This window comes from Pelodiscus sinensis, chromosome 9, assembly GCF_052426305.1.
Source record: "Pelodiscus sinensis isolate ZL-2025 chromosome 9, ASM5242630v1, whole genome shotgun sequence".
In the NCBI taxonomy this organism is placed as follows: domain Eukaryota; kingdom Metazoa; phylum Chordata; order Testudines; family Trionychidae; genus Pelodiscus; species Pelodiscus sinensis.
In genome coordinates this window covers 16,808,023-16,833,996 of record NC_143060.1, presented here as the reverse complement: position 1 = coordinate 16,833,996, position 25,974 = coordinate 16,808,023, and the positions used below count along the sequence as shown (strand labels likewise).

The 25,974-nt window shown below is 41.0% G+C and overlaps 1 protein-coding gene across 3 annotated transcripts in view; it reads right to left on the bottom strand.

Moving 5' to 3' along the window:
• Positions 1-1,500: 1,500 nt before the first annotated feature.
• Positions 1,501-25,974, bottom strand: part of HOOK1 (hook microtubule tethering protein 1) — a 54,888-nt gene continuing 30,414 nt past the window's right edge. For all 3 annotated transcript variants that reach the window (XM_075936094.2, XM_075936092.2, XM_075936093.2), the window contains exons 12-22: positions 24,812-24,922; positions 24,335-24,422; positions 22,428-22,488; positions 20,365-20,505; positions 18,698-18,785; positions 17,570-17,604; positions 10,059-10,141; positions 9,579-9,679; positions 9,145-9,246; positions 7,723-7,791; positions 1,501-4,832 (exon numbers count right to left, since the gene is read on the bottom strand). In XM_075936094.2, coding sequence (XP_075792209.1) covers positions 4,665-4,832; positions 7,723-7,791; positions 9,145-9,246; positions 9,579-9,679; positions 10,059-10,141; positions 17,570-17,604; positions 18,698-18,785; positions 20,365-20,505; positions 22,428-22,488; positions 24,335-24,422; positions 24,812-24,922 — 1,047 coding nt within the window. In that variant the 3' untranslated portion in view covers positions 1,501-4,664. The remainder of the gene's footprint in view (positions 4,833-7,722; positions 7,792-9,144; positions 9,247-9,578; positions 9,680-10,058; positions 10,142-17,569; positions 17,605-18,697; positions 18,786-20,364; positions 20,506-22,427; positions 22,489-24,334; positions 24,423-24,811; positions 24,923-25,974) is intronic.

Genomic DNA, 25,974 nt, shown 5'->3' with positions numbered 1-25,974 from the left:
ACAAATAACTTACATCACCTCTTTACATACCAGGTTGCCACCTTCTTTTGCCTAGTTACCACCCCATACCTTATGGAAAGGGGGGCTTACTTACTATTCTTCATGCTGTCAACTTTGACCTGGTCCTGAACCTAGGTCAGTATGTATGTTAGTTTTTGGGGAGTCTTTTGTACCAAGACTTATCACTCTGAGCAGTGCTCTTCCCTTCCTCTTTCTTCAGAAGATTGCATTGAGAAGGGTTTGGATACTCTTGGCAATTCCATAATTATGTAAAGTATGGTGCCAACTGAGCAGTAGCAGCCATCTAGCACAGAAGATAAATTCTCAGATCTTTCCATTAGGAAAAACATGTTTGGAAGGATTTCCTCGTGTATGTGCCCTTTTGTTTAAAAAAAACAAACACTAACCACTTATAGGGCTATATATGCTTCAGTGAGGCAGAAGCAACACCTTGATTCTCTATGATTAATATGAGTATGTCCCTCCTGCAAGGCTGCTAATTTAAATCCTGTAGATTTAGACAGATGTTTTAGGAACTAGAGATCCAGAACCCACGCACTTCTGAAGTGCAAGATTTTTATTTTCAATTTTCCAGCACACAAATAAAAAAAAGGTCCAGTATCCCAAGGATTAATAGAGTCAAAACTAGAAAACACTTGCACAAAGATGTGGAGGCTGGCAGGGTTCCATCTCAGTGCTGCTGGGAGGCAAGAAGGGGAGCTGTGGCCAGTCTGTCCTTTATACCCTTGGCTACAAAACACCGGGAGGCAAAAAGGGTAGAGGTGCAGCCCCAAATGAACAAAATAACCTAATCTCATGTGTATGAAGTGTGTGTGCGCTGCTAAAACTGAAGTAAAAATGGACAATCCCTTGAAGAAAAGATAGTAATGCAAGTTGAATGAAAATAAGCAGAAAGATAGGAGGAATTCAGTTAGACAGGACTTTGATGGCAAGAACAAGGGACCTCAAGGTTGATTTAAATAATCTATATCTTGTAAGTTTCAAACATTTTAAGCACAGTAATTATGATAACACCTAAAAGGTGCTGGTCAGTACATCTACAAATGTAGGGACAGAGACAGATCCTATCACAAAGAGCTTAAGGTACAGAGACTACTAAATGCAGTACAGGCAGTCCCCAGGTTACATGGATCCGACTTACATCGGATCCCTACTTACAAACGGGGTGAGGCAACCCCGCACTAGCTGCTTCCCCCCAGCAGACCAGGGAGACGCGAAGCTAGCGCCCACCCCCCCAGCAGACCAGGGAGATGCGGAGCGGCTTTTCTCAGCAGACTCCTCAGCTTGAGAATAAAGGACTGAGGGAAGTGAGGTGTGGGAGAATAAAACTGAGCTCTGGAGAAATGTTTGGCTAGAGTTTCCCCTACAATATGTACTAGTTCCGACTTACATACAGAACAACTTAAGAACAAACCTACAGTCCCTATCTTGTACGTAACCCGGGGACTGCCTGTACTTAAAATAAAGAGACCACTCCAATCATTTTAAAAATCTTTATGTGAATATAAAAGAATTTTTCCAGAGAAAGAATACAGCCAGTTTAAAAGTTAGTGCAACTTTTTCCAGTTCTATGTAATAACACAGTCTTTACATTTGTTTTTAAAACAGAAGATGTAGACATTGATACATTGTAAATCTAAAACCTGCCAGGACTAGTGGAAAGAAAAGTAAAAGGTTTGGGGAATTTACTTCTAGATATCAGTAGCCAAGCAGTATGTGTTATTCTCTAAAAATTTCTGTTTATGACGGCTTAAATAAAACTTTAGTATTGCTTTTTACTAGTTGTCACCAAGTAAAAGCTTACAATAGAAAATAAAATACTTGTGCATATTTCTTGCTAAGAAAAATCAATATAGGGTGAAATTTTAATAATTTCACTGAACGTTTCTTAAAATTTTAAAATACGGGTGTGTTAAAGTGACCTGAAACACCTAGGAATGACAAAAAACTAATAATCCAAAATTAGGATTATTAATAAAAACCACCAAAACAGCCATATTTCAACCAAAGTAGCAGCGTTAATCTCATACAAATATCTTAAATTAACTAGTCTCAAGATAGCTAAAATCTGTATCCCTAAACCTATTAATGAAATAAACCTCTTGTAATTTACAACATATGGAACAAAAGGGCATTTTTTCCTTTCATCATGGGATCTATATTACCAGCTTTATTAGACAGTTATTTTTTCCCCAACATTATTAGCTATACTGGAGAAATACAGCAGGAGTCAATTACCTCATTTAATAATCTATACGCATTTATAGCTGTGACAACTGGACAACATAAATTAGATTTACCACGAGACCGCAAATAGTCTCAGTCTTTGGATTACCCCAGTTGTCCTCAGTAAATTTGAGAAACAACAATTATACATAGGTCAGTAATTTGTAGCTAAATAATTCAATACTTTTCTAAAGAGCATGACATCAATAAAGATTATCAAAACATGCTCAAAAGGTTAATCCTACTGTACCTTTTATTATACCACCTTAAAACAAGTGGAAATGAATAGCACATTAATGGCTCATGATCAAATACTGAGGTCTGCTGATCAATTCTTCACACAAAGGTGGAGGTCCAACTTTAATGAGACATGCGACAATAGCACTTTCACAATTTCTTACTAGTGTTGAATAAATGCTAAGGAAGTTACATACTGCTTTACCAGTTCCAATAATTTTAAGTAAAATTACATCCCAGAAACACCTGGTACAGATAATCCGTCCCTGAAAATCCAAGCTGACCTTGAATAACCACTAAAATATTTAGCTGACAGCCTCAGTTAATTAAAAAAGGATTATATTCCTCATTCAAGTTCTTTGGAACTGCTGTCTGCAGTTCTGAAAAGGGTTAGTGGGAGGGTTATTTGTACTAGCACCTGACTTTTGATATTGACACTGCACCACTAATGTGATAAAGTATGACAGAATCCATTAGGACTATATTCTAGATGAGTGCTTTCAAAAGAAAGCCCAAAAATTACTGTGTTTGTGATATCGCATTTACAGGGAAAAAACACCTATTCAATGCTACTAGTGATAATTCTGTCCCACATTTGACAAAACATACTGAAATACACAACTTTTTAAACATGAGTCATGCTAAAATATCTGCAGAAGTTATCACCCCACCCAAACATTTTAATAATATTAACAAGCAATTAAAGCTAGGAAAACATAAAAAACACAGCCCAGTAATATCACTGCATCAGTAAGACAGCAACAGAAGCACAGAATTCTGCAGGACAGAACTTAAAAGATAAAATAACAATTCATTTAGAATATTTATTACAAATAATTGAAGCTCTCTGATAAATATTTTGAGGAAATCAAATTGAATGCCTAAATTTATAATACTGTACTGTAAAGAGAATAAAACACTTTCTGAAGAAATACAAATGCTACAAGCAGACACACTTTTCCTCTGGAATCATGCAGGTCAAATTCCAGAATTCTCAGGACCTTAGGTAGCAAGATATCAAAGGATAAGCCTTATTAGAGGCTTGTGAAGTACCTAATGGAAAAAAATGCTACTCAAAATTCATACTGCATTACAAACTCAGACACACCTATTTTTAAATTTCACAAGAAAAATTGAGTCCAGCTCTCAAATCCATATGGCTTTAATATTGAAAAGTTACACATGTTCTTCTAATCTAAGCACGTGATTGTGTTTACCATATTAGGCTACAAACAGGTACAGTAGCCTTTCATCTTTAAAATTAGTTTGCTCGATTAGGTTTCTTTTCAGTCTGCTGTGGTTTTATTCACTGTGTTATTTTACTATTTATGTGACAAACTGGTCTAGGCAGTTTATAAAGATTATGGAAAATCCACAACTATTTTTAAACAGTGATTTTTTTGTAAGTTAATGTGAAAAAAATGATTTTGTAAAATGTCAACTGAAGTGTTTTATGAATAGGTGTGAAAAACTGTGCTAATGCTAATGTTAAAATGATCTAATACACAGATTTTAGGAAAGAGTCACTTCCATCTGCGTATAATGCTTAAATGATCCAAGATTACAAAGACTTATTTAAACGTCATAAAATACATAATGTGCATTATCCCAAATTAAGGTTAATCAATTCAATGATCCCGATAAAATGTCACACCTTTTAGCTATGTTCATCTTTTGAGGTCTGGGATAGCAGATGTCTTGTACATTTATCTGACTTTTCCTTAAATTATAAAGAACTGAACAAAAATACCCAGACTTATCACTTTTCTGATGTTTTCCATAAAACTGTTCTTCTGCTATAAAAACCAGTCAAATCCTGACTGAAAATATTAAACAGAATATATATTGCCAATTTTTTTGTATTTATGTACAATATACTATGAAGATAAATATAAATCTTTAAAGCTGTGCTTGAAAACACATACTTCAGCTATTCAAATCTGCTTCCATTTAGGTGCTGCTCTTTAGAAAAGGTTGCTGGTGCAACAGTTCTTAGTAGAACTACACGTGTTGATTTTTATAAATCATTCACCAAATTAATTTACCATTGTGTATTCAATAAAGTTTTGATGTTAAAATAGCTGAGACCGAGCCTCACAATCTCTTCCTCTGTCAGGTAGCTACAATGGAAGCTACAAAATATTTTAAGGACACTTCAGTGTAAACATTTCCTTTGTCATTTAATCCGACGCTGCATTAGGTACTTTAATAGAGAGATTCCTTCTGGCGTTGGTGACATGTCGTTGCTGTGCTAGGAAAGAGCGTCCAGGAGGGCACGACCCAGGGTCTTTGCAGGCACTGCTGCTCATCAATCTGGATTCCATGCTGAGCTTCTGAAAAGCCAGGCTCTGGGAAGAAATCAAGTAAGTGAGTTAGACAGCTCTTTCGCATCATCAAAGGTGGAAAAGTAATGCAGGCTTCAAAAACATGATGGTAGTTATCAGTGAAACAGGTTGTGGATCCTCTTGCACTGAGGATCTCTCTCTGAGGTAAACTCCAATTATTAGGAAAAGGTAGGAGTTAGTAATGGGATCCGATCATTAGACAGCAGGGTTTGTAATGACCGGGAGAACCATATGGTGACTTGCCTGCTTGGTGTGAAGGTTGCAGATCTCTTGAGACATCTAGACTGACTTATGTGTAGTGCTGGGGAGGAGCTGGTGGTCATGGTACATATAGGTACCAATGACACGGGGAAGGATAAGAGTGAGGTCATGGAGGCCAAATTTAGGCTGCTAGGAAAGAGACTGAAATCCAGGACCTCAAAGGTAGCATTCTCTGAAATGTTTCCAGTTCCACACGCAGTGCCAGGAAGGCAGGCAGAACTGCAGGGTCTCAATATGTGGATGAGACCATGGTGTAGGAAGGAGGAGTTTAGATTTATTAGGAACTGGGGAAGCTTTTTGGAAAGTGGGAGCCTATATAGGAAGGATGGGCTCCACATAAACCAAATTGGAACCAGATTGCTGGCACTTAATATTAAAAAGGTCAGAGCAGTTTTTAAACTAAGGGCTGGTGGAAAGCCAATAGGTGCAGAGGAGCACATGGATCAGACAGAGACATCTCTTAGGGAAGCATCTGTTAATAGAGATTCTCTATGTTCTAGTAAGGAGGAAAAGATGGAAGATGATTAAATATGGGTAAGTTCAGACGAGAGAAATCAAATCACAAAAAGTGGCATTCAAACACATCAGGAAATGGCAGATAAACAGTGACAAATTTTTGAAATATTTTTTAAACTTCTAGAATTTGTGTATAAGTAAGATGGGTGAACTCATATTAAAGGAGGATATTGATATAATGGCCATCACAGGAACTTGGTGGAATGAGGATAATCAATCAATGAGGACAATGTGCAGTGGCAGTCATACCAGGGTACAAAATATATCAGAAGGATAGACCAGGTCATGCTTGTGGGGGAGTGGCACTATATGTGAAAGAAAAAGTAGAATCAAATGAAGTAAAAATCTTATCTGAATCAAAATATTCCACAGAATCTCTATGGCTAGTAATTCCATGTGCCAATAATAAGAATATAGCAGTAGGGATATATTATTGACCACCTGACCAAGATAGTGATAGTGACTATGAAATGCTAAGGGAGATTAAAAAGGCTATAAAAATAAACTCAGTAATAGTGGGGGATTTCAACTATCCCCACACTGACTCAGTACACATCACCTCAGGATGGAATGCAGAGATGAAGTTTCTTGATACTTAAATGACTTCTTGGAACAGCTAGTTCTAGAACTCACAAGGGGAGAGGAAATTCTTGATTTAGTCCTAAGTGGAGCACAGGATTTGGTTCAAGTCATAAACATAACTGAACCGGTTGGAAATAGTGACCATAATGTAATAAATTTTAACATCCCTGTGGTGGGAAAAACACCTCAGCAGTCCAACACCGTGGCATTTAATTCAGAAAGAGGGACCACACAAAAATGAGGTTAGCTGAACAGAAAGCCTCACCAAAGACTCTTAAGTTATACTTTGAGAACTAAGAAGAAAGGTCCTCCCATGGGCTGATAACGGGTTAAAGGACAGGAAACAAAGGGTAGGAATAAATAATCAGTTTTCCCAGTGGAGAGAGGTAACTAATGATGTCCCTGAAGGGTCCGTCCTGAGATCTATCCTATCCAACTTATTTATAAATGATCTGGAGAAAGGGGTAAACAGTGGAGGTAGCAAAATGTGCAGATGATAAACTGCTAAAGATAGTAAAGAACAAAGCAGACTGTCTAGAGCTACAAAAGGATCTCACAAAACTAAGTGATTGGGCAACAAAATGGCAAAAAAATTCTACTGTTGAAAAATGCAAAGTAATGCACATTGGAAAAAATAATCCCAACTACACATAGCTAAATTAGTCCCCATTATTTTGTATTACCACTCAAGAGACAGATATTGGAGTCACTGTGGATAGTTCTCTGAAAACATCCACTCAATGTGCAGTGGCAGTCAAAGCAAACAGAACGTTAAGAATCATTAAAAAGGGGACAGAGAATAAGATAGAGAATCTTATTGCTTCAATAGGAATTAATGGTACGCATGAATACTGTGTGGTCATCTCAAAAAAGATACATTGGCATGGGAAAAGGTTCAGAAAAGAGCAACAGAAATGATGAGGGGTTTGGAACGGGTGCCAGATGGAGAGATTAAAAAGACTTGGATTTTTCATCTTAAAAAAGAGAAGACTGATGGGGGGATATGATAGAGGTTTATAAAAACATGACAGGCATGGAGAAAGTAAATAAGGAAAAGTTATTCATTTGTTTCCATAAGAAGTAGGGGTCACCAAATTGGTGGCAGGTTTAAAACAAACAAAAGGAAGGTTTTCTTCATGCAGCACATAGTCAACCTGTGGAACTCCTTGCCAGATGAGGTTGTAACAATCAGGTCTTTATTAGGGTTCAAAACAGAACTAGATAAATTCATGAGGATACTTATTAGCCAAAATGTGTAGGAATGGTGTCCCTAGCCACTGTTTGCCAAGGGATGGAAATGGATGACAGGAGAGGGATCATTTGATGCACATCTGGGGCATCTGGCAATGGCCACTGTTAGAAGACAGGATACTGGGCTAGATGGACCCTTTGGTCTGATCCACTATGGCCATTCTTATGTTTCATAGATCGAGGCAGCAAGAAAATGATAGTTTCAAATTGTGTATAAGATCACCTTGAGTACCTTCTGACTTAAGTTACCATACTGACCGACAAATGGATTGCTGTCACCCACCTTGTTATACCATGCAGATACAATTAGCTTTTCTTCATAATCACGCAACTTGGCAATCTTACATTCACTCTAGCAAGAAAAATTAAACAGACAAGGGAATCAACTTTATCAAAGTCCACTCTCCTTAAAGGACTTGACTAAGAAACACGTTCAGTAGAGCAATATACAAATATTGCAACTAAAACCGTGTAAATGATTATATGTACAGGCAGTCCCCGGGTTATGTACAAGATAAGAACAAACCTACAGTCCCTAAGTTGAATTTGTATGTAAGTCGGATCTGGTACATATTGTAGGGGAAACTCTAGCCAAACATTTCTCCAGAGCTCAGTTTTATTCTCCCACAATTCACTTCCCTCAGTCCTTTATTCTCAAGCTGAGGTGTCTGCTGAGAAAAGCCGCTCCGCGTCTCCCTGGTCTGCTGGGGTGGGGGTAGGGGAGCGCTAGCTTCGCGTCTCCCTGGTCTGCTGGGGGGAAGCAGCTAGTGCGGGGTTGCCTCACCCCGTTTGTAAGTAGGGATCTGATGTAAGTCAGATCCATGTAACCCGGGGACTGCCTGTATTTTCAAAAGTGACTATAAAAGTGATAACATTGTTTATTACTACAAGAGATTATTGCAAGAAAAGGAACCATCTTTAATAAGACAGACTGATAACATTTTTAAATAATGCATCACTAAAAACAAGAAGCTTTTTTGTGGATATATAAATCAAGAATATGTTCAGTATAAATATTGCAGAAAGTGATAAATCCACTGTCTTAACAGCCATAAATGAGCAATTATCCCCACTGATTTAATAATGTAGGGTCCTAGTCTACTGTCTGTATATAGAAGAGTCAATGGGAATTTTGAGTACACAAGTGCAGGATGAGCCCTTAAAATTTAAGAACTGTGTTTAGAAATTTTATATTTACCCCAATAGCTATCATTAGGAACAACATTTTCAGTATTACCCATGTAATATTTTAGTTTCTCTAATATTATTTTAACAATTCTATATCAAAATAGATCATTACGCAGAACAGTCTAAAATATACTTAAATCATATGTTGCATTCAACAATCCATGATATTTACAGATTACCAAATTACTGTAATGTGCTGACAGAACTATATTTAAGCTATTGTTGAATTTAAATTCCTCTGGAAAGCTTAAAATTAAAATACATTGTTTTTCATAAGGAATAAAACAACCTTAAAAATAAACATCTTGTATAGTATGTATATACACAAGAACAGTCTTGACAGATTCACCTCAGGACAGAATGTCGGCAAATCAAGGTAAAATCTCTGTGTTTGATGGGTTGTGCAGTACAAGTAATAGGAAAACAGAAGAATCCAAGACTCTTTGCAGCATCTCATACACAAGTGAGAGCTCTACTTAAGACATACAAGATTTCAAAAAAGAAAAAGAAGTTTTACCTCCAGTGCTTCAATTTTTTTGTCTCTCTCCGTTAGCTGCTTTCTTAGCAACATAATTTCTGCTGATGCTGGATTTAGTTTGGGGTCTAAGGTTTTTATCACCTGTATTTAAAAAAAAAAAAAAAATTATGCTTGATGATTTATCTTCAGCAATCACATCTCAGATGGAAATGAAATATGCCACGGTGACATCTGAATGAAGGACATAGTATTAGCAATATGACAGAAGATGCCAATTAGTATGGAAGTGTCAATAACAGCTTTTCATATTTGAGGTTATATTCTACACTATGCTGCATGCAAGTTATAGTAACCAAGGAATTTGGCCTAAACCCACAATTGATATTTGAGAAGTCTGTCAGCCTCACTGATTCATAGAAGCAGAGTGAAGGGGAGGAGAGAGAAGGCTATTGTTTCTGAAATACACCACTCACATTTCTGGCTTTCTCCAGGTACATTTTATATCTTTCTTCCATTGCTTTCATGTCTTCATCTTTTTTACGCAAAGCTGCCTCCAGCTCATCAATCTTTTGAGCTATTTAGAAAAAAAATAAAAAACCCACCAAAATGAGAGAGATCAGGTATTTTTAAATCTTCATTAATATTTTGCAGTGCTGCTGATTAACATTAATGTCCCAGCAGAGCCCAGGTCAAACGTAAAAGAACCAGCTGGGGAGAGATGAAGGAAGCTACAGGATTCCCAGCAGCTGCAGTTCCCTGAATGCCTTGAGGGAAAGAGAGAACAGAGGGAGCGGGCTAATGGGGACAGAGGGACACTTCTTTTTCTGTTTCAAGTTTACCTTAATTTTGCAAGTTAAAACTGGTTTGAAAATGGTATGTCTTTACTGGAGGGAATTATAACTACAGAGGTACGTTCAGGAGCAATTATGATGTAACCCCATGAAGATACTTACAGTTCTGATTTTCATCTGGCTGGAGCTCTGCAAAAAGCGCCTCTTTTTTCTGCAGTTCATCATGGACTTCATTCAGTTTTTCTCTATGGATTTAGAGATTGGATCCAGAGGTTAGGCTCCTAATTTCACACCCAACTGAAATCTTGAAAATTCTTCAGATAATAAATATATCCAAAAATGATACAGGTAAGAGAATTTTGTTGTTGCTTAAATATCAAGATATTCTCTCAACTCAAAAATGAAAAAAAAAAGGGGGGTAAAAAAAGTCAACATCTCTGAGCTGAGACACTTTTGGAAAAATTCTTCAACCTAGACTTAAAAAGAGCATACTATCCTCCTATGGACAGAGACTACATAGGCTGAAAAGAGTTCTTTTCAGAATGGTTATGGCAGTGGAAAAAAAGAAAGAGCTATATTAATAAAAGAAAAAAGTCCTAAAAAAGGACAATTACATATCTGTATAATACATGTTGTACTTTGAAATGTATTATGCACATATAAATAACTACTCTCTGAGAATGTGTATAAACAGTTCACAATCGGTGCTGGAAAGGCATAACAAGTGGGATTCCGCAGGGGTCTGTTTTAGGACCGGTTTGGTTCAATATCTTCATCAATGATTTAAATATTGGCATACCGAGTATGCTTATTAAGTCTGCAGATGATACAAAGCTGGGAGGGGTTGCAAACTACAGTAGATTTCCGATAATCCAGCACCCTTGAGGTCCAGGGGGTGCCGGATTATTGGATATGCGAGAGTATACTCCGGCGGGGTGCCGTGACAGATCTGCCAGGACCCGCACTGCATGGAGCGGGGGGGGGGCGGGGGGGGGCGGGAGGAAGAGATATCAGCAGGAAATGGCGTGGGGAGGGGCGAACCCTCTGCAGTGTTGTGGGGAGGCAGTGGAAGCCCTGCGCAGCTGGCTTTCAAGTGGGGAAACTTGTAGGCGGCGGTGGCGAGGAAGCGAGAGGCAGGTAGCTATTTAAGGTGGGCAGTCGGCAGGAATTAATCCCTCTCCACTGCTGCTGCTTACAAGTTTCCCCACTTGCAAGCCAGCTGCGCGGGGCTTCCACCACCTCCCTGCAACACGGCGGAGGATTCGCCCCTCGCCATGCAGTCCCCCGCTGACACCCCCGCCCATCTGCCTGCCTTCCTAAAACAGCTGCCTGCCTCTTGCCCCCTCTCTAGCACCGCCGTCTCTGGGCAGCTCCAATTGTCAGGCTGACGGGAGCACTTCCGGGTTCCAGTTGGTGCCAGACTATTAGGAGTGCCAGACCACTGGATGCCGGACAATTGGAGATTTACTGTACTTTGGAGAATAGTGTCATAATTCAAAATGATGTGGACAAACTGGAGAAATGGTCTGTGGTAAATAGGATGAAGTTTAATAAAGACAAATGCAAAGTGCTCTACTTAGGAAGGAACAATCAATCTCACACATACAGAATGCGAAATGACGGTCTAAGAAGGAGTACTGCAGAAAGGGATCTAGGGGTCATAGTGGACCACAAGCTATATATGACTCAACTGTGTGACACTTTTTTTTTTTTAAATAAAGCAAACATGATTTTGGGATACATTAACAAGAGCAAGACACGAGAAGTCATTCTTCCGCTCTACTCTGCGCTTATCAGGCCTCAATTGGAGTATTGTGTCCAGTTCTGGGCACCACATCTCAAGAAAAATGTGGAGAAATTGAGAAGGTCCAGAGAAGAGCAATAAGAATGATTAAAGGTCTAGAGAACATGAACTATGAAGGAAGAAAGAATTGGGCTTGCTTAGTTTGGAAAAGAGAAGATTGAGAGGGGACATGATAGCGGTTTTCAGATATCTAAAAGGATGCCACAAGGAAGAGGGAGAAAAATTGTTCTCCTTGGCTTCTGAGGATAGAGCAAGAAGCAATGGGCTTAAACTGCAGCAAGGGAGGTTTAGGTTGGACATTAGGAAAAACTTCCTAACTGTCAGGGTAGCCAAACACTGGAATAAGTTGCCTAGGGAGGTAGTGGAATCACCATCTCTGGAGATATTTAAGAGCAGGTTAGACAGACATCTATCAGGGATGGTCTAGATGGTACTGGGTCCTGCCATGAGGGCAGGGGACTGGACTCGATGACCTCTTGAAGTCTGTTCCAGTTCCAGTGTTCTATGATATTCCACTTAGGCCCTTGTGCTAGGGATGTTAAATAGTAATTGAATAGTCATGTAGCCGCATAAAATTTTAGTTGTTAAACAGCAATTCGATGGTCCCGGGGATGGAGGGACTTTGAATTTTGGCAGCCAGTGCACTTCAGTCCCACTCCGGGGGAGCCCCCTGCTGCCACAGATACAGATGAAGAGGTGCAGGGAGGCAGCAGCCTGTGTCCCCGGGGAGCTCAGACCCCCTACCAACAGGGACAGATACCATGGAGCAGCCTCTGTCTGCAGCAGGCCCAGGCTCACCGTGGACAGAGGCTGCTCTGTGGAATGTGGAGCAGCCTTTGTCCATGGGGAGCTCAGATCTCCCCCGTAGCCACAGGCTGCTGTCGCAGAGCAGCCTCTATCTGCAGCGAGCCCAGGCCACTGTGAATAGGGGCTGCTGCCATGGCAGCCTCCCCTGCCTGCCTTCCTGCGCTGCTGCCTCTGATAGAGGCAGCAGTGCAGTGGGGGGAGGGAGGGGAGGGAGAGAAGAGGGTTGGCTCCTGCCAGTCCTCCCTGCCTCTGTAGGAGGCAGTAAGGGCGGAGGCAGGCAGGTCCATGGAGCCGGCACACACAGAAAAAAGCTGGCTCCTTATATGTATTGGCTCCTATTCGAGGCAGCAACACAGGGGTGGGGGTGGAGAGGGCAGGCATATCTGGTGCTCATGGGGAGGTGGCTTAAAAGCTGACTCCCCACAGGCACGGGCTCCTGCCTCTCCCACCTTGCTGCCTCTGACAGAGAGGAAGGAAGGGAGTGAGTGCATGTAGTCCACAGGATTAACCAATAAGTTTGGGCTTATCAGTTAATCAAGTAGTCATCTACATGCTGACATCCCTAACTTATGCACCCAATGAACTCAAGTTAGAGACTTTTTGCTAGCAGTAACAGCAGGCAGCACATGCAACTCTACCATATTCATGGCTGGAAGAGAGGATAGAAAGGGGAGCACTGTCATGTTGTGATGGGGTGTGATGCCCACACCAGCCCAGCCAGCAGTGAATTAGGACTGGTGGATTCAATAAGCTAATTAGTCTGTAAGCAGGGGAGCTCTGGGCTAGAAGCAGGTAGTAAATATAGGTTCACCTGTGCAGGAATGGTGAAGCAGGCTGCATAAAGCCAGGTAGCTGCTCACATATGAGAGACAGCTACTGCTGAGAAAGGCTGCAGGGAAGTCATCTGCAATGGCTCACTGGATGGTGGGAGATGGAGACTAGCAAGCCCAAGAAGGGGGAAGCTAGGTAAGCAGGAAGAAGCCCAGGAAACCCAGTAGGGAACCCACAGGAACCAAGGCTGCTTGTCATCGGGTCCTTGGGCTGGAACCAGTTTAGTGTACAGGCCTGGGTTCCTGTACCAGTCACTGAAAAGGGATAGTGAAGATGGATTGAGGAAAGGGAAGTCAAATGGATAACATATCCCTCTTTCACACTGCTGAGCTCCCATTTGTCTGATATAAACTCAGCCCATGCATGGCAAAGAAGACTGAGAAGCACCTCCCACGAAGAGGCATTTGCTCTAGCTGAGATGTGGTTGACATGCTGTCCTTTGTCAACGTATCAAAATGACTGTTTCAATGCAGACATCTGGTGAGACAAGATTGTTGATGAAGAAACTGATGTCCAACAGCTAGGTAGTTTAGATCTCTCATAGGAAGGATCCTGAAGTCCGAGTTGACAGAATGAGGATCAATAGTGTGTCTGAGGTTTGAGCTATTGTCTTTTTGTTACTGGAATATAAACTCCCAGAGAAGGGGCGGCGGCGGGGAGGGGGGGGGGGGGGAAGGACGGGGGAGGGGGGAGAACATGGTATTTTCAGTCATTCAAGGAAACATTTTAGAATCTTCAAATGGAAGATCTTTGATTGTGTCATACAGCTCTCTAGGGATGCCCAAAACCTGTAACCAAGACTGCCTCACTGAACTGACTGCAGCCATTGAGTGCAAAGTGGTATCTGATGCACTGATGGACACTTGGAGATAGGCCCTTCTGAGACTATTGCCAGAAACTGGTCCTTATATTCTTCAGGCAACTTGCAAATTTTGCCAATACTAACCAATTAACATATGTATCTGGACAACGCTTGATAATATGGCATCCTTATTTGAAAGTTTGTGGTTGTATATAAAAGTCTCATTTTTTGTTCTTTGGGGTAGGACTTCTGTGATCACTATCGTGATTAGCAAGAAGCCTGGGACAAAGTAGGTGGGGGGAAAAAAAATCATATTCTTGCTAGGGAACTTGACAACACCTGTCCATGTGTTTGGCAGTAGGTGGAACAGAAAGCTGGGGTCTGCCAAAAGGTTTTAGCAGGATCTGAAATGGCTTCATTAATGGGAAGGAAAACCCTTGCTAGGGTAGGAGCTTGTAAAAAATACCTAAAAGTTTGTGCAGGCTGCCATGCACAACTTTGGCTACACTCCTAACTTTACATCTCGGGTATGTCTACACCTAAGCAGAGCTCAAGCTGAATTAAGCTACACAACTTCAGTTATGTAAATTGCGTAGCTGAAGTCAAAATTGCTTAACTTGACTTTTGCTGCTGTCTACACAGCAGGAAGTCAAAGGAAGAACACTTTCCCTTCAACTCTCCTTACTCTTCATAAAATGAAGATTACAGGAGTTGGAGTAAGAAGTCCTCCAAATTGCCATTATTTTGAAATAAAGGCTTGTCGTGTAGATGCGCATTATTTCAAAATAATGCCAGTTATTCTGAAATAACATTGCTGTGTAGATGTACCCCTTGTGCGGTCCTGAGAGACTTTGAAGTCTCCAGGCAGTGGTGAAGATGACTAAAAGTTGTGGGAAAGAAGAATGTGAAAACAAAGACCTGTGGGGGTTCATCACTAGATTACTCTTCCTCTTCTGGTTCCAAAATTAGGTATGTTCTCTGACAGACAAAATGTTCTCTGACAGACAAGCACCGGAGGAGGTCATTTGCTCCAACACTGCAGAGAGGATAGTGCACTGGGAGCCAGTATAGCTAAGGAATGCAGAATGATGTAGCAGGTGGTAGCAGCTGTGCTGGCAACAGTGTGTTGATGGTACAGTGAAAATAAATGATGCTATTCATGACAGTGTAGTTAAAGCTACAGCAATCAGTACAACGTGGTGATGAAAAGGAGAGTCCAGAGCAGGGAAGCGCATGAAGTTTTTTGCTGCAGGGACATTCACAGTACCGATATTGGAGATAATTGCTGCTTAGATAAGGCAAGTGGCACTGGAACCAATGGTGCCAGTGCTGTAGATAGCTTCACCTTCTCTGCCAGCTATATCAATCTTAATGACCCTGCTGGAGTTTGAGAGTTGATGCTGCTGCCTCAGAGACTACTGGTCAAGGTTGATGTTTATGACCAGACCTTCATTCCTACACTGGAGGAAATTTTGCAGATTTGTCCATTTTGCGATGATGACCTGGACAGTTTGTCAGCCTTGGAAGATGAAGACTGTTTTGAAGGCTTTGAGAAAGTCACAGGAGGAGAATATCACTTTTCTCCTGATTTCAGCTTTGAGACTGAAAGCAGCCAGAAAGGCACTAAAAAAAATAATCTTCCCATCTTTTCATGGCTGGGGTCAGGCTTTGAAAGAGGATGCTTTTCCAATAAATGTGCCTTTAGACAGAAGTCCCTTTGCTTCTTCGTTCTCACAGGAAAGAGGAAATAAACAGACCATTTATTCTTAACAGCTGTGTCTAGACTGGCAAGTTTTTCTGCAAAAGCAATTGCTTTTGCGGAAAAACTTGCCAGTTGTCTACATTGGCCGCTTGAATTTCCACAAGAACACTGACTTCCTACTGTCTGAAATCAGTGCTTCTTGCAGAAGCATGATGCTGTTCCCGTTTGGGAAAAAGTCCTTTTGCGCAAAGCTTTTGCGCAAAAAGGCCAGTGTAGACAGCTCAGATTTGTTTTGCGCAAAAAAGCCCCAATCGCGAAAATGGCAATCGGGGCTTTTTTGTGGAAAAGCGCGTCTAGATTGGCACGGATGCTTTTCCGCAAAAACTGGCTTTGCGGAAAAGCCTCCATGCCAATCTAGATGCTCTTTTCCGCAAATGCTTTTAATGGAAATCTTTTAAATGCTGGGGATCTCTGCTGAAAGAAACCCAGCACCAATGAATGAGCTACCTAAACTACTCTCATAGCCAATTATGCTCTAACACTAACTAATGTTAAAAATCTCTAAAAATTTTGTACACAAAGACTTTTTTCCCCCCCAGTAACATTAAACAAACCAAAGCACAAGCACAATGGGGAGCTCTAACTGTTGCCATTAGTGGAAAGAAGGAACTACAACAGAGGTAACGACCATGCCTTTTTGCCCTTGCCTCTGCATGAAAAGATGGCAGGGTGCAAGCACTACCTGCTAGTACTGCTAGTAAGGGTCTCGGACTTGAATGCATTGGCACAAATGGACCTACAGCAGCCTTGTATACATGCACAAATACTGAAAGCCAACAGAAACTATGAAATCACAATAGTTAGAGAGCCTCTGGTGACGGGAAGGCAGGGTATTTCAGTGCAAGCTTAAGGGCACAGTACTAAGCCTCGCTAATAGTTCTGAAAGCTATGTCCACCCTCAGACTCTCAGAAAGTTGAAACTTACATATACATGTTGCAAAAGTGGGGGATCAATATAGGCAACACTTAACAGAGAAGATGAACATTCACCATGTTTGCTTAACACGCTGTTTTGCAAGGGATCTCAGAACAGTGACTTGCAAAAACACCACGTCACTATGAAGCACAGCTCTCAAGTTTTGTGCAGATGTTGTTTACAACTGTTATTGAGCTAATTTGCATATAATCATAAACTGAGCTTGTGGTCAACACAGACTGCACCAAGAAATGGTGGAGACAGGACATGGAACTATGCAAAGCTTGGCAGCTTTGGCTGCTATAGGTGAGTGCTGGGGTGTTTAAGAAGTAGGGAATCACAGGCTATTGGGGTACAGGGGGCTGCTGTTCAGGAAGTAGAGCGAACTCAGTGTAGCTGGCTGCAGGAACACAGGAGAGAGCAGAAAGTTAGAGGGAGCTTGTGGGGCTGAGAACCACTGCCCATCCTGGAACTACTTTGTGACTAAAATCCAGCACAGTGAGGAGGCACAGAAAAGATACTCGCTTGGCTGACTACTCAACACTGCAGCAGTGGACTTGGTGACCAAAAGACTGAGCTGCAGGTGTGACTGACACACAATACGTGACACCTGGGAGCCCTGATGAGGTGACCAAAGGGCAGAGTGGCAGTTTTAACTCAATTTCCCATCTCTGTTTATACCAAACTTAAATTTAGAGGTCAGTTTCTTCCCCCCACCCACTGTATATAAATATCAGGCAGTTTTACTTACATATGTGCTTCCAACTTCTGCTTCAGCTTGCTGGACTACAAAAGTAAGAATTAAAAATGAATTTAGCTTTATAGCCCAGAAAATTAAATATATAAATCGTGATGTACATACAAATAAGAGCTCCAATTTCTACAAATAGTTGTTTTTAAAAGTTTTACTTTTCACATGCATATTTTACTGCACAATTTGGAAGTGTAATAGTCTTTATGCATTCATAACACTTCATGCATATTCTTTGCATAACTCTGACATTCTGGATTTTATAGTATACTTACTATAGAATCATTTGACAAAAAAGTAAAAAGGCAGAGACAGAGGAGTCAGAAAGTAGGAAATAAAGACGACATGATCACAAAATCAGACTCCAAATATTTTTCATTAACTTTACTACTTAGACTATTAGAACATTTAGAATTTAAAAATTGATTTATTTTCATATATTTGAAATATTTCCCTCATAAATGGTTAGAACAAAACAAAAAGCTAACCTCTTCCTCCACACAAAACAAACACGAAAGCAAAGGAAGCCAATTCATAGGATTTCCATTTAAGTTTTGAATGTCCATCAATTTATGAAAACACTAACTTTGGGAGAACTACAGACTCAAAAACTTGGCATGGCTTTCAGCTTCAAAATAGCAAGGCTAATGTGATTAACTTTAAAAAGCCAAACAATATAAACTTGTCATGGTGATTTATTGGCAGCATAGATCTTCCCAGATTCTGTAACCAGTAGGATTTGAAGACAGAACTATTTCCATTTCCACAGGAAGAAAATCTCTCCAACCTCAAAGGGAAAATAATCCAGAGGAAATTATTCTGGAATAGGGAATTCTTTAGAATGATGAAAGCCTGTCATTCAAACACAAAATAACATTAATATATAAATAAATAAATAAATAAAAAAAACCACACGCCACAACTGTTGTGCCATAATTTTGACTAACTAAATCTTAGGCTAATAAAAAAAACCCACCAAGCCACAGCTTTATTGCCATTATAATAATTATCTGCATCACCAAGACTGAACGGGAAATGGGGCATAATTTGTATTATATTTAAAGAAAGTTTGAGGCTAAAACACAAGCATTTTGAGAACTAGTAAGAGGTCCACTAGCTTTCACTTACTCCTTCAGTCTTGGATCCTTGCTCCTGCAAAGTCTTTTGGAGATCCTCAATCTGTTGCTGCAGCTCTCCAATACGCTCATTGCCTAGCCTGTTGGGATGTAAAAGAATTCAGTCACCAATCCGTCTTTGAATAATCAGTATATGTAGAGTGAAGTTATACACTTGGGTTACAATTCTTCAATGGGGTTACACATGGTAGTGTCTGAAATAAATATCTGTTTTTTTTATGTATCATGCCTAATCACAACTGCTCAAGTAGGTGCTTAGAACATTCACTAGACAGTTATTCACCAGTGGGATAACACTTTGTCTGTGTAGTTGGTACCTGAAAAAGCACTGGGATTCTGGCTAGGGTGCTGCCTTTGGACTCTATTTCAGGGCTTCATCTTCAGTATCACATTTTGGCTAACAGGAATCTGATAAATTCCAAGTCCTTCTTCCCCATACTAACTCCTTCCAGCTACAGGACAAGGGAAGTTACTTGCTCCTTTGCTTTTACCTTGAGCACTCTGCTCCATACCGCTAATCTTCTTGGCTTCTAACAATGGGCAGGGTCTCTACTACTCTACCTCTCATCTCCTTCTGATTATTACAGAGGGTGTCTAATATCTAGCCCCTCACAACCTCTACTGCTTTCAATGCTGGTCTACGTTTGGAGCTTTCCAGAGAAGAGCAGTGAATTGGACATGCTTCTTGACCATGTCATTGGTGCCCACAGTGTTCTGAACAACAAGAATGAAAATTAACCAAAGGCATATGGGTTAGTATTTTTTTAAATGAAAACGCAGATTTCAGTTGTTGATGGCACTGGTCTGCCAAGTGAGCAGACAAAGCGTCCTGCCTGGAAATGGTGGGTATATTTTTCTTGCTGTTGTAGACAATTTATCTGCTACTGAAATATTAAGTATTTGAATACTTAATATTCAATCTGGTATGATTGTGTGAGTTGATGCACTTTGTTTTGAAGAAAACTTAGTTTCTGGGATGAGACAATTTAAATAAAGTTTAAATGCCATTAAAAATACCTTTGCATACATAGCAAGAATGAAAGACTGGAACATTTTTAAGTGGCCTACATATAGTTTGTTTGCGCATCATAAATATATTCTTAGGTTTTCAGTAAAAGTCTTACAATTTTTAGCAACTTAAATTACTCCTAAATTATAACCGAATATTAACTGCATTTCTTAACCAGTGGATAAATTCACCCAGTATCAGAACTTTGGCCATCTTGCCCAAAGATCTACAGTTTTAACAACGTAAAAATATAGAGTTATTTTCTTGACCCAATCTAGATCTATTAAGAATCACCCAGAGATGAGTTCTACAGACTATCCTTTCCAAAGTACAGCAAAACATGGAGCAGCTGCATTTGGCCTCCTGACATCTTCTTTGCAGGTTTACGCTTTTTATGGTCTTTGTAGTTTCCTCATCCCTTCCTCTTTGCAATGGGAACCTCAATGCTTCCCTTAGCCAAAGGACAGGATAAGTGATTATTCAACTAATGTTCAATCAGTAGGGCAAGCTACGTTATCTCCCTGCAGTGCTGAGATTATTTTCTGCAGAGTGATTAGCTGCTGTTTTGTCTGACTGGTGCCTACGCCAAACTATTCTCAGGTTTTTAAAAAAAGATTAACAAAAAGGAAAAAAATATCAAGAAAAATCACCTTTTTTCTGTTTCCAGTTCATTCACCATCCGATGCTTTTGCTCTAGCTGTTCTTGAAGTTCTACAATGCGTTCATTTTCTGAACCCTCTTGTTGCAAGAGAAGCATCTTGTTTTCATGCTGCAGTCGAATAAACATTTCTCTGTGGGTCAAAAACAAATAGTCTCTATTCTGTAAAGAGCTTATATAAATAGTTTTTGATTAACCAAGAAGAGTAATGCCAATGTACTGAATGTATTTCAGTAACAAGTACCATAGCATACGTACAGATAGTTTCAGCAGAACTCAAAATGCAGTGGATTTCTCCACAAAGAGAATACACACCAAGCCAAATATGCTTATTTTAATTGAAGGTAATTTCAGGGCTCGCCGAACCCCACTCCCCAGCCATGTAGTTCTGCGCTCTGTGCATGTGCAGATCGTTCTACGCATGCGCAGATCGCTCTGTGCCGGCACTTCCAGGGTGTAATCTACTCATCCCGGGTGAGTAGATTACATTGTTTGTTGAGCCCTGGTAATTGACATAAAACTATCAAAAATCAATTAATTTTGATATGATTAATCTTAATACGAGCACATTATTAATATTGCACAATCAAGTATTCAAAAGTTAGGGAATGCTAGAATTAAGATTGCCTGTGCAACCTTAACTCAGCCCTCTTATCTATAAGCATTATAATGCAGTCTACTTAGATGATCAGACACTATTTTTGATACAGGACCATACATCATTCTAAGTTTGTTTAAAAAAAAAAAAGTGAACTAAAAAAACCCAGAAATTCCATCCTGTTATTGATTTGCAATCCTGCTGATGACCTCTCTCTAGACCTAACACTCACACCTCTGCCACTTAAGCTACACAATTCCAGCTATGTGAATAATGTAGCTGGTGTCAATGTACCTTAAGTCGAGTTACTGCAGGGTCTACACTGCAGGGGGTACTCTTCTCAGCCAGAGTAGAGTAACAGGGTTGACAGGAGAGCACTCGGCAGTAGATATGGCAGGTCTTCACCAGACCTGGGAAATCGACCACAGATGCACTGATCTCAGAGCATTGTTCCAGGCTGTATTGTAAACGTAGCCAGAATAACTAATGGAAACAGTCATCCCTTATGTGTGCGAGACGGGGTTAAGACACTTAGCTGATGAACTCACTGACAATTTGCTCGCAGTGAAAGCATGGTAAGCCTTAGAAATCCTGGGTTCCATTCCAGGCCTCAGAAGGGAGTGTTCTCTAGAGAGCAGACTTCTGCCAATTTCCACAAAACTTGACCCCTTCTGCTGCATCCTCTCTGATCAGTCTCACTCCCATATCTTCCCCACCGTTGCCTTCTTGTCCTAGTCCTATTCTCCTTGATTACCCCATCCCAGTATTCACTTGGGCTTCTGATTCTATTTCCAGTCCCTTAGCCCAGCCAGCCCTAGTATTCCCCTTGGGGCTCACTGAGAGTCCCAAAGTGTTGTACTTTCCCCAGTTTCTTTCTTAGAAACTGGAAAACTTAAAATAAACCAATAGCCCTGCATATAAAGTTTCATTTCAAATAGTTAAAGAATGGTCAACTGAAAACAGGATCTTAGAATGGGAAGCATTAAGTAACCTTAATAATATGTGGTATTACCAGCCCTGCCTATAACACAACTTCTAAAAGTCTTCAGATTGTTCCTTCAATTCCTTTATGAGAACAAAAACACATTTACTGTATTAGCGAGACATATGCCACCACATTATTCAGGGCCAAATCCGTACTTAGCAAGTCCCATGTGATTACTTATCCTTGGTTCTGCCAGACTTTCCATAAAACCATGGCAAGTTCCTAATCACTTTGCGAATCTGCAAAATGAAGATACCTTCTTAACTGTCTCAATACACTGTATAAGGTAACTTAATATCTCTAAAGCATTTTAGCATCTTCCCTATAAGAATGTCAAACTACTACATAGTGTTGCTAACAAATCTCCAAACTTTTATAGTTTTTTAGTTGAAAAGATGTAAATTGTCCAGCAAGCTGAGATGCTGAGCTTTTGCAAGAGATGGATATTGCTCAAAGTGAGTTCCTTCCCTACCTGTATTCCACTGGTAGAATTTCAGCAGCAAGATTCTCATGACTTTTTACAGCAGATGCATCTGAAAAAAGCATGACAAGTTGACAAAATTCACTTCCAGATAACATCTATGTATGTATTTTGGACATGTGCATCTGTCTGTCTATCTGTGAACCTATTTATTCAAGAATTCTTCTTAAACAGTAATAGCTAGGACCACTACATTTGCCATGCAGATTCCTCTTATCTTAAAGCAAGATCATGGTCCCTCAAACCTGCACCCTGACTCCTGCACCCCCCACACCAGTGTGCTCTCTAAGACTATAGCCGCGGCATGTTAGCAGCAGGGCCTTGCTGAAGCTAGCACTGGTAAATACATCAGATAGAGATGTGAGAGCAATCAGGGGTGCAATAGACTAATAGTCTGGAATTAATTAATGTATGAATCGGTGTAAACACACTCCTCTCAATATACATTATTCTTTTTATGTCTAATTTCTCACACACACATATTTGCATATATTAGGTAGCAATAAATGACACCTGCATGTTTACCAGGAGCAACAAACAACCTGTCCCTGTCCCATCTCCGTGTGCGTATAAAAACCCCACACCGCCTACACAATCGAAATGCATTGAATCACACACACAAACAGACACTCAGTAATCTCATTGGCTGTAGTCTAGAGGGTTGATCCATTTAGAACTAACATTTCTAGGAATGGTTGGGCTGGAAGTGTCAAGGTGCTGCATACAGATTTCTTAACGGTCTTGGTTCGTATTTGAATCTCTTCCTGCACTCCCAAAACCAAAAAGTTTGCCACCTGCTAGATGAGGTAGGGTATTTGAACTAGTACTTGTGTGCCCTGGAAATGTATGTGAATGTTAAGAAATGACCATTAGCTGTTACTGAGACTGTTCAAAAAATGTCAGCTCCTCTTACCTTCATTTGTTCATAAATAGGACCAGGAACATTGGTGATGGGTTTTACTGTAACTGGATTATTAACAGTCATTGGTGTATTTGTTTTCTTCATTATTTATGTATGGTGGCTGTAAAGCTGGGTAGCCTGGGTCTTTTATGTAAGGCTCCTCTTATTTAGTGTCGATGCATTTGTGTCTGTTTCAGATTGTAGACCTGCATTTGTGTGTGGCCGAGAGAATGTGAAATTTGTGTATTTTGAGGTATATGCCTCTGTATGTGTGTTGTAAGGGGTTGTGTTAATGTGTATATTGTTTCCATCAGTGTGTTGTGAGTGTGAGAATTTTTAGTGTACATTATTAGTTTCCCTGTGTGTGTTGTACAAGTTTGTGGCAGTATGTGTTGTCATCTGTGCAGTGTGTGAGCTTGTGTGTCTTTCAGTTCCCAGGCTGTGTTATGGAGCTACATAGTAGTGCACAACCTAGGTAGATTGTGTTAACGTGGGTCAGCAGTGTATTGTGTTCGTTTGTGCGTGATATGGTGTGGGTGATAGTGTTTCATTTCTGTGTTAAGCTGTGTGGCCCCCAGGCAGGGGGACAGAATCGGTCTAGTGAAATCAAATGTTACAATAGTTATAAAGAGTACACAAGATGGGAGTGCAGGGGTTGGGGAGTCTACGAATGTAGGAACAGTGGGAGCAAGGCTGGGTGGGAATGAGACTGGATGCCAAGCTGGTTGGTTTTCAGGGTGGGTGGATGCAGGGTCATGCACCTTGTTAAATTATCCCTTCTTTTAGTATTTTTTGTTAGTAACTGGTGGGTGCTTCAGTGGCACACATGCAAACAAGCACACATGACATCAATATTGGTACACAAGACAAAATTCACTCTGCTCATGGATGGAAAGTCTTAGAGGGAACACTGCCCCACACTATCAGCCCCCTGCCCAGAAGGGCCCAGGTAATGCCAGGTAAGTCTCCCAGTAACAAAACAGCCTCAAAAAAGTACCTGTTTGATTCAAATGATCCTGTTGCATCTGAGAACACCGGAGCTCTTCATTAGTTTCTTTTAGAGCATCACGCTGTACTATGATTCTCTATGAAAAAGTCAAAGAATATTTAAGGTGGAAATAATACAAAGGTGTTTCACATTGGCACATTACATTAGGAATGAAAGATCATTTGTAACACTATTTTCAGGACATCAGGTAAATGCTGAAGGCTTTTGATAAGATTTATACCAAATGTTGACCTTTATCAAGTTATAAAACCCACTATATTAAAGCAACTATATATAATTTCTTGTACTAAGTCTCATACCTATGATAGCATTTCTGAGGCGTAAGAGCACCTGAGAAATGGTTTTCAAGATAAGTGACAAATTCTGACCAGGCCAGCACAGGCAGGCGGGCAGGGACACACACACACACACGTACGTACGTCGCATTTTAGCCAGTTTGAGTAAATACTCATGCATAAAACTTACTTCTTTTTCTTTGACTAAAGCTTCATGCTTTTCTTCAAGTCGCTTCAATTCAAATGCTAATGTATCAGCTCTTTTGGACTCCTCAGAAAGTCTGTTATGAAGCTCCTGGACCTGGCAGGATAATGACATGGGTGTTATATATATTACAGTAAAACTCCATTGGTCCAGCATCCAACGGTCCGGCATGCCTGATGATCCGGCACCATCTGGAACCCAGAGGTGCTCCGGGCAGCCAGACAATTGGAGCTGCTCTGCCCCTGGCTTCCCGGAGTCAGCCGCTGGTCAGTTTCAGCAGCAGCTGAATTGGGAAAGCCAGGGACAGAGCAGCTGGGGTGCTGCCGGGTTGGTTCCCTAGTGCCGCCCTTCGGTGCTGCGGGACCAAACCAACAGCACCCCAGCTGCTCTGCCCCAGACTTCCCCAAGTCAGCCACTGCTGAAACTGACCAGCGGCTGACTCGGGGAAGTCTGGGGCACAGCAGCTGGGGTGCTGCCGGGTTGGTCCCACAGCACTGAGGAGTGCACCCCCCCCACTCCACTCCCGACCCCTCATAGCCCCCCCCCTCCTATAGTCTGGCAAATCTGATAATCCGGCACCCCCTGGGTCCTAAAGGTGCCGGATTTTCTGAAGTTTACTGTAATACAATCTTAGAACAGTGTTTTTTTTTTTTTTTTAATTCTGGCACTCATATGGGTGGGGGGGAAGACAGCAGGATTAAGAAGAGGAAGGAGATTATGTTAAAGTAGTTCTTTATTAGGTTTCTGAGAACATGTAAATAAAGTAGGTTTTCATGGTTGTTGTAACCTAGTGAGAACTACAGTAAAACTCCATTGGTCCGGCATCCAATGCTCCGGGACTCCTGATGGTCCGGCACCATCAGGAACCCAGAAGTGCTCTGGCTGCTCGACAACTGGAGCTGCTCAATGCCCGGCTTCCCCGATTCAGCCGCTGCTGAAACTGACTAGCTGCTGAATTGAGGAAGCTGGGGGCAGAACAGCTGGGGTGCTTCCAGGTTGGTCCCGTAGTGCTGCCCTTCGGGGCTGCGGAGCCAACCCAGCAGCAGCCCAGCTGCTCTGCCCCAGGCGTCCCCAAGTGAGCCACTGCTGAAGCTGACCAGCGGCTGATTCTGGTCAGCCGCTGGTCAGCTTCAGCAGCAGCTCACTTG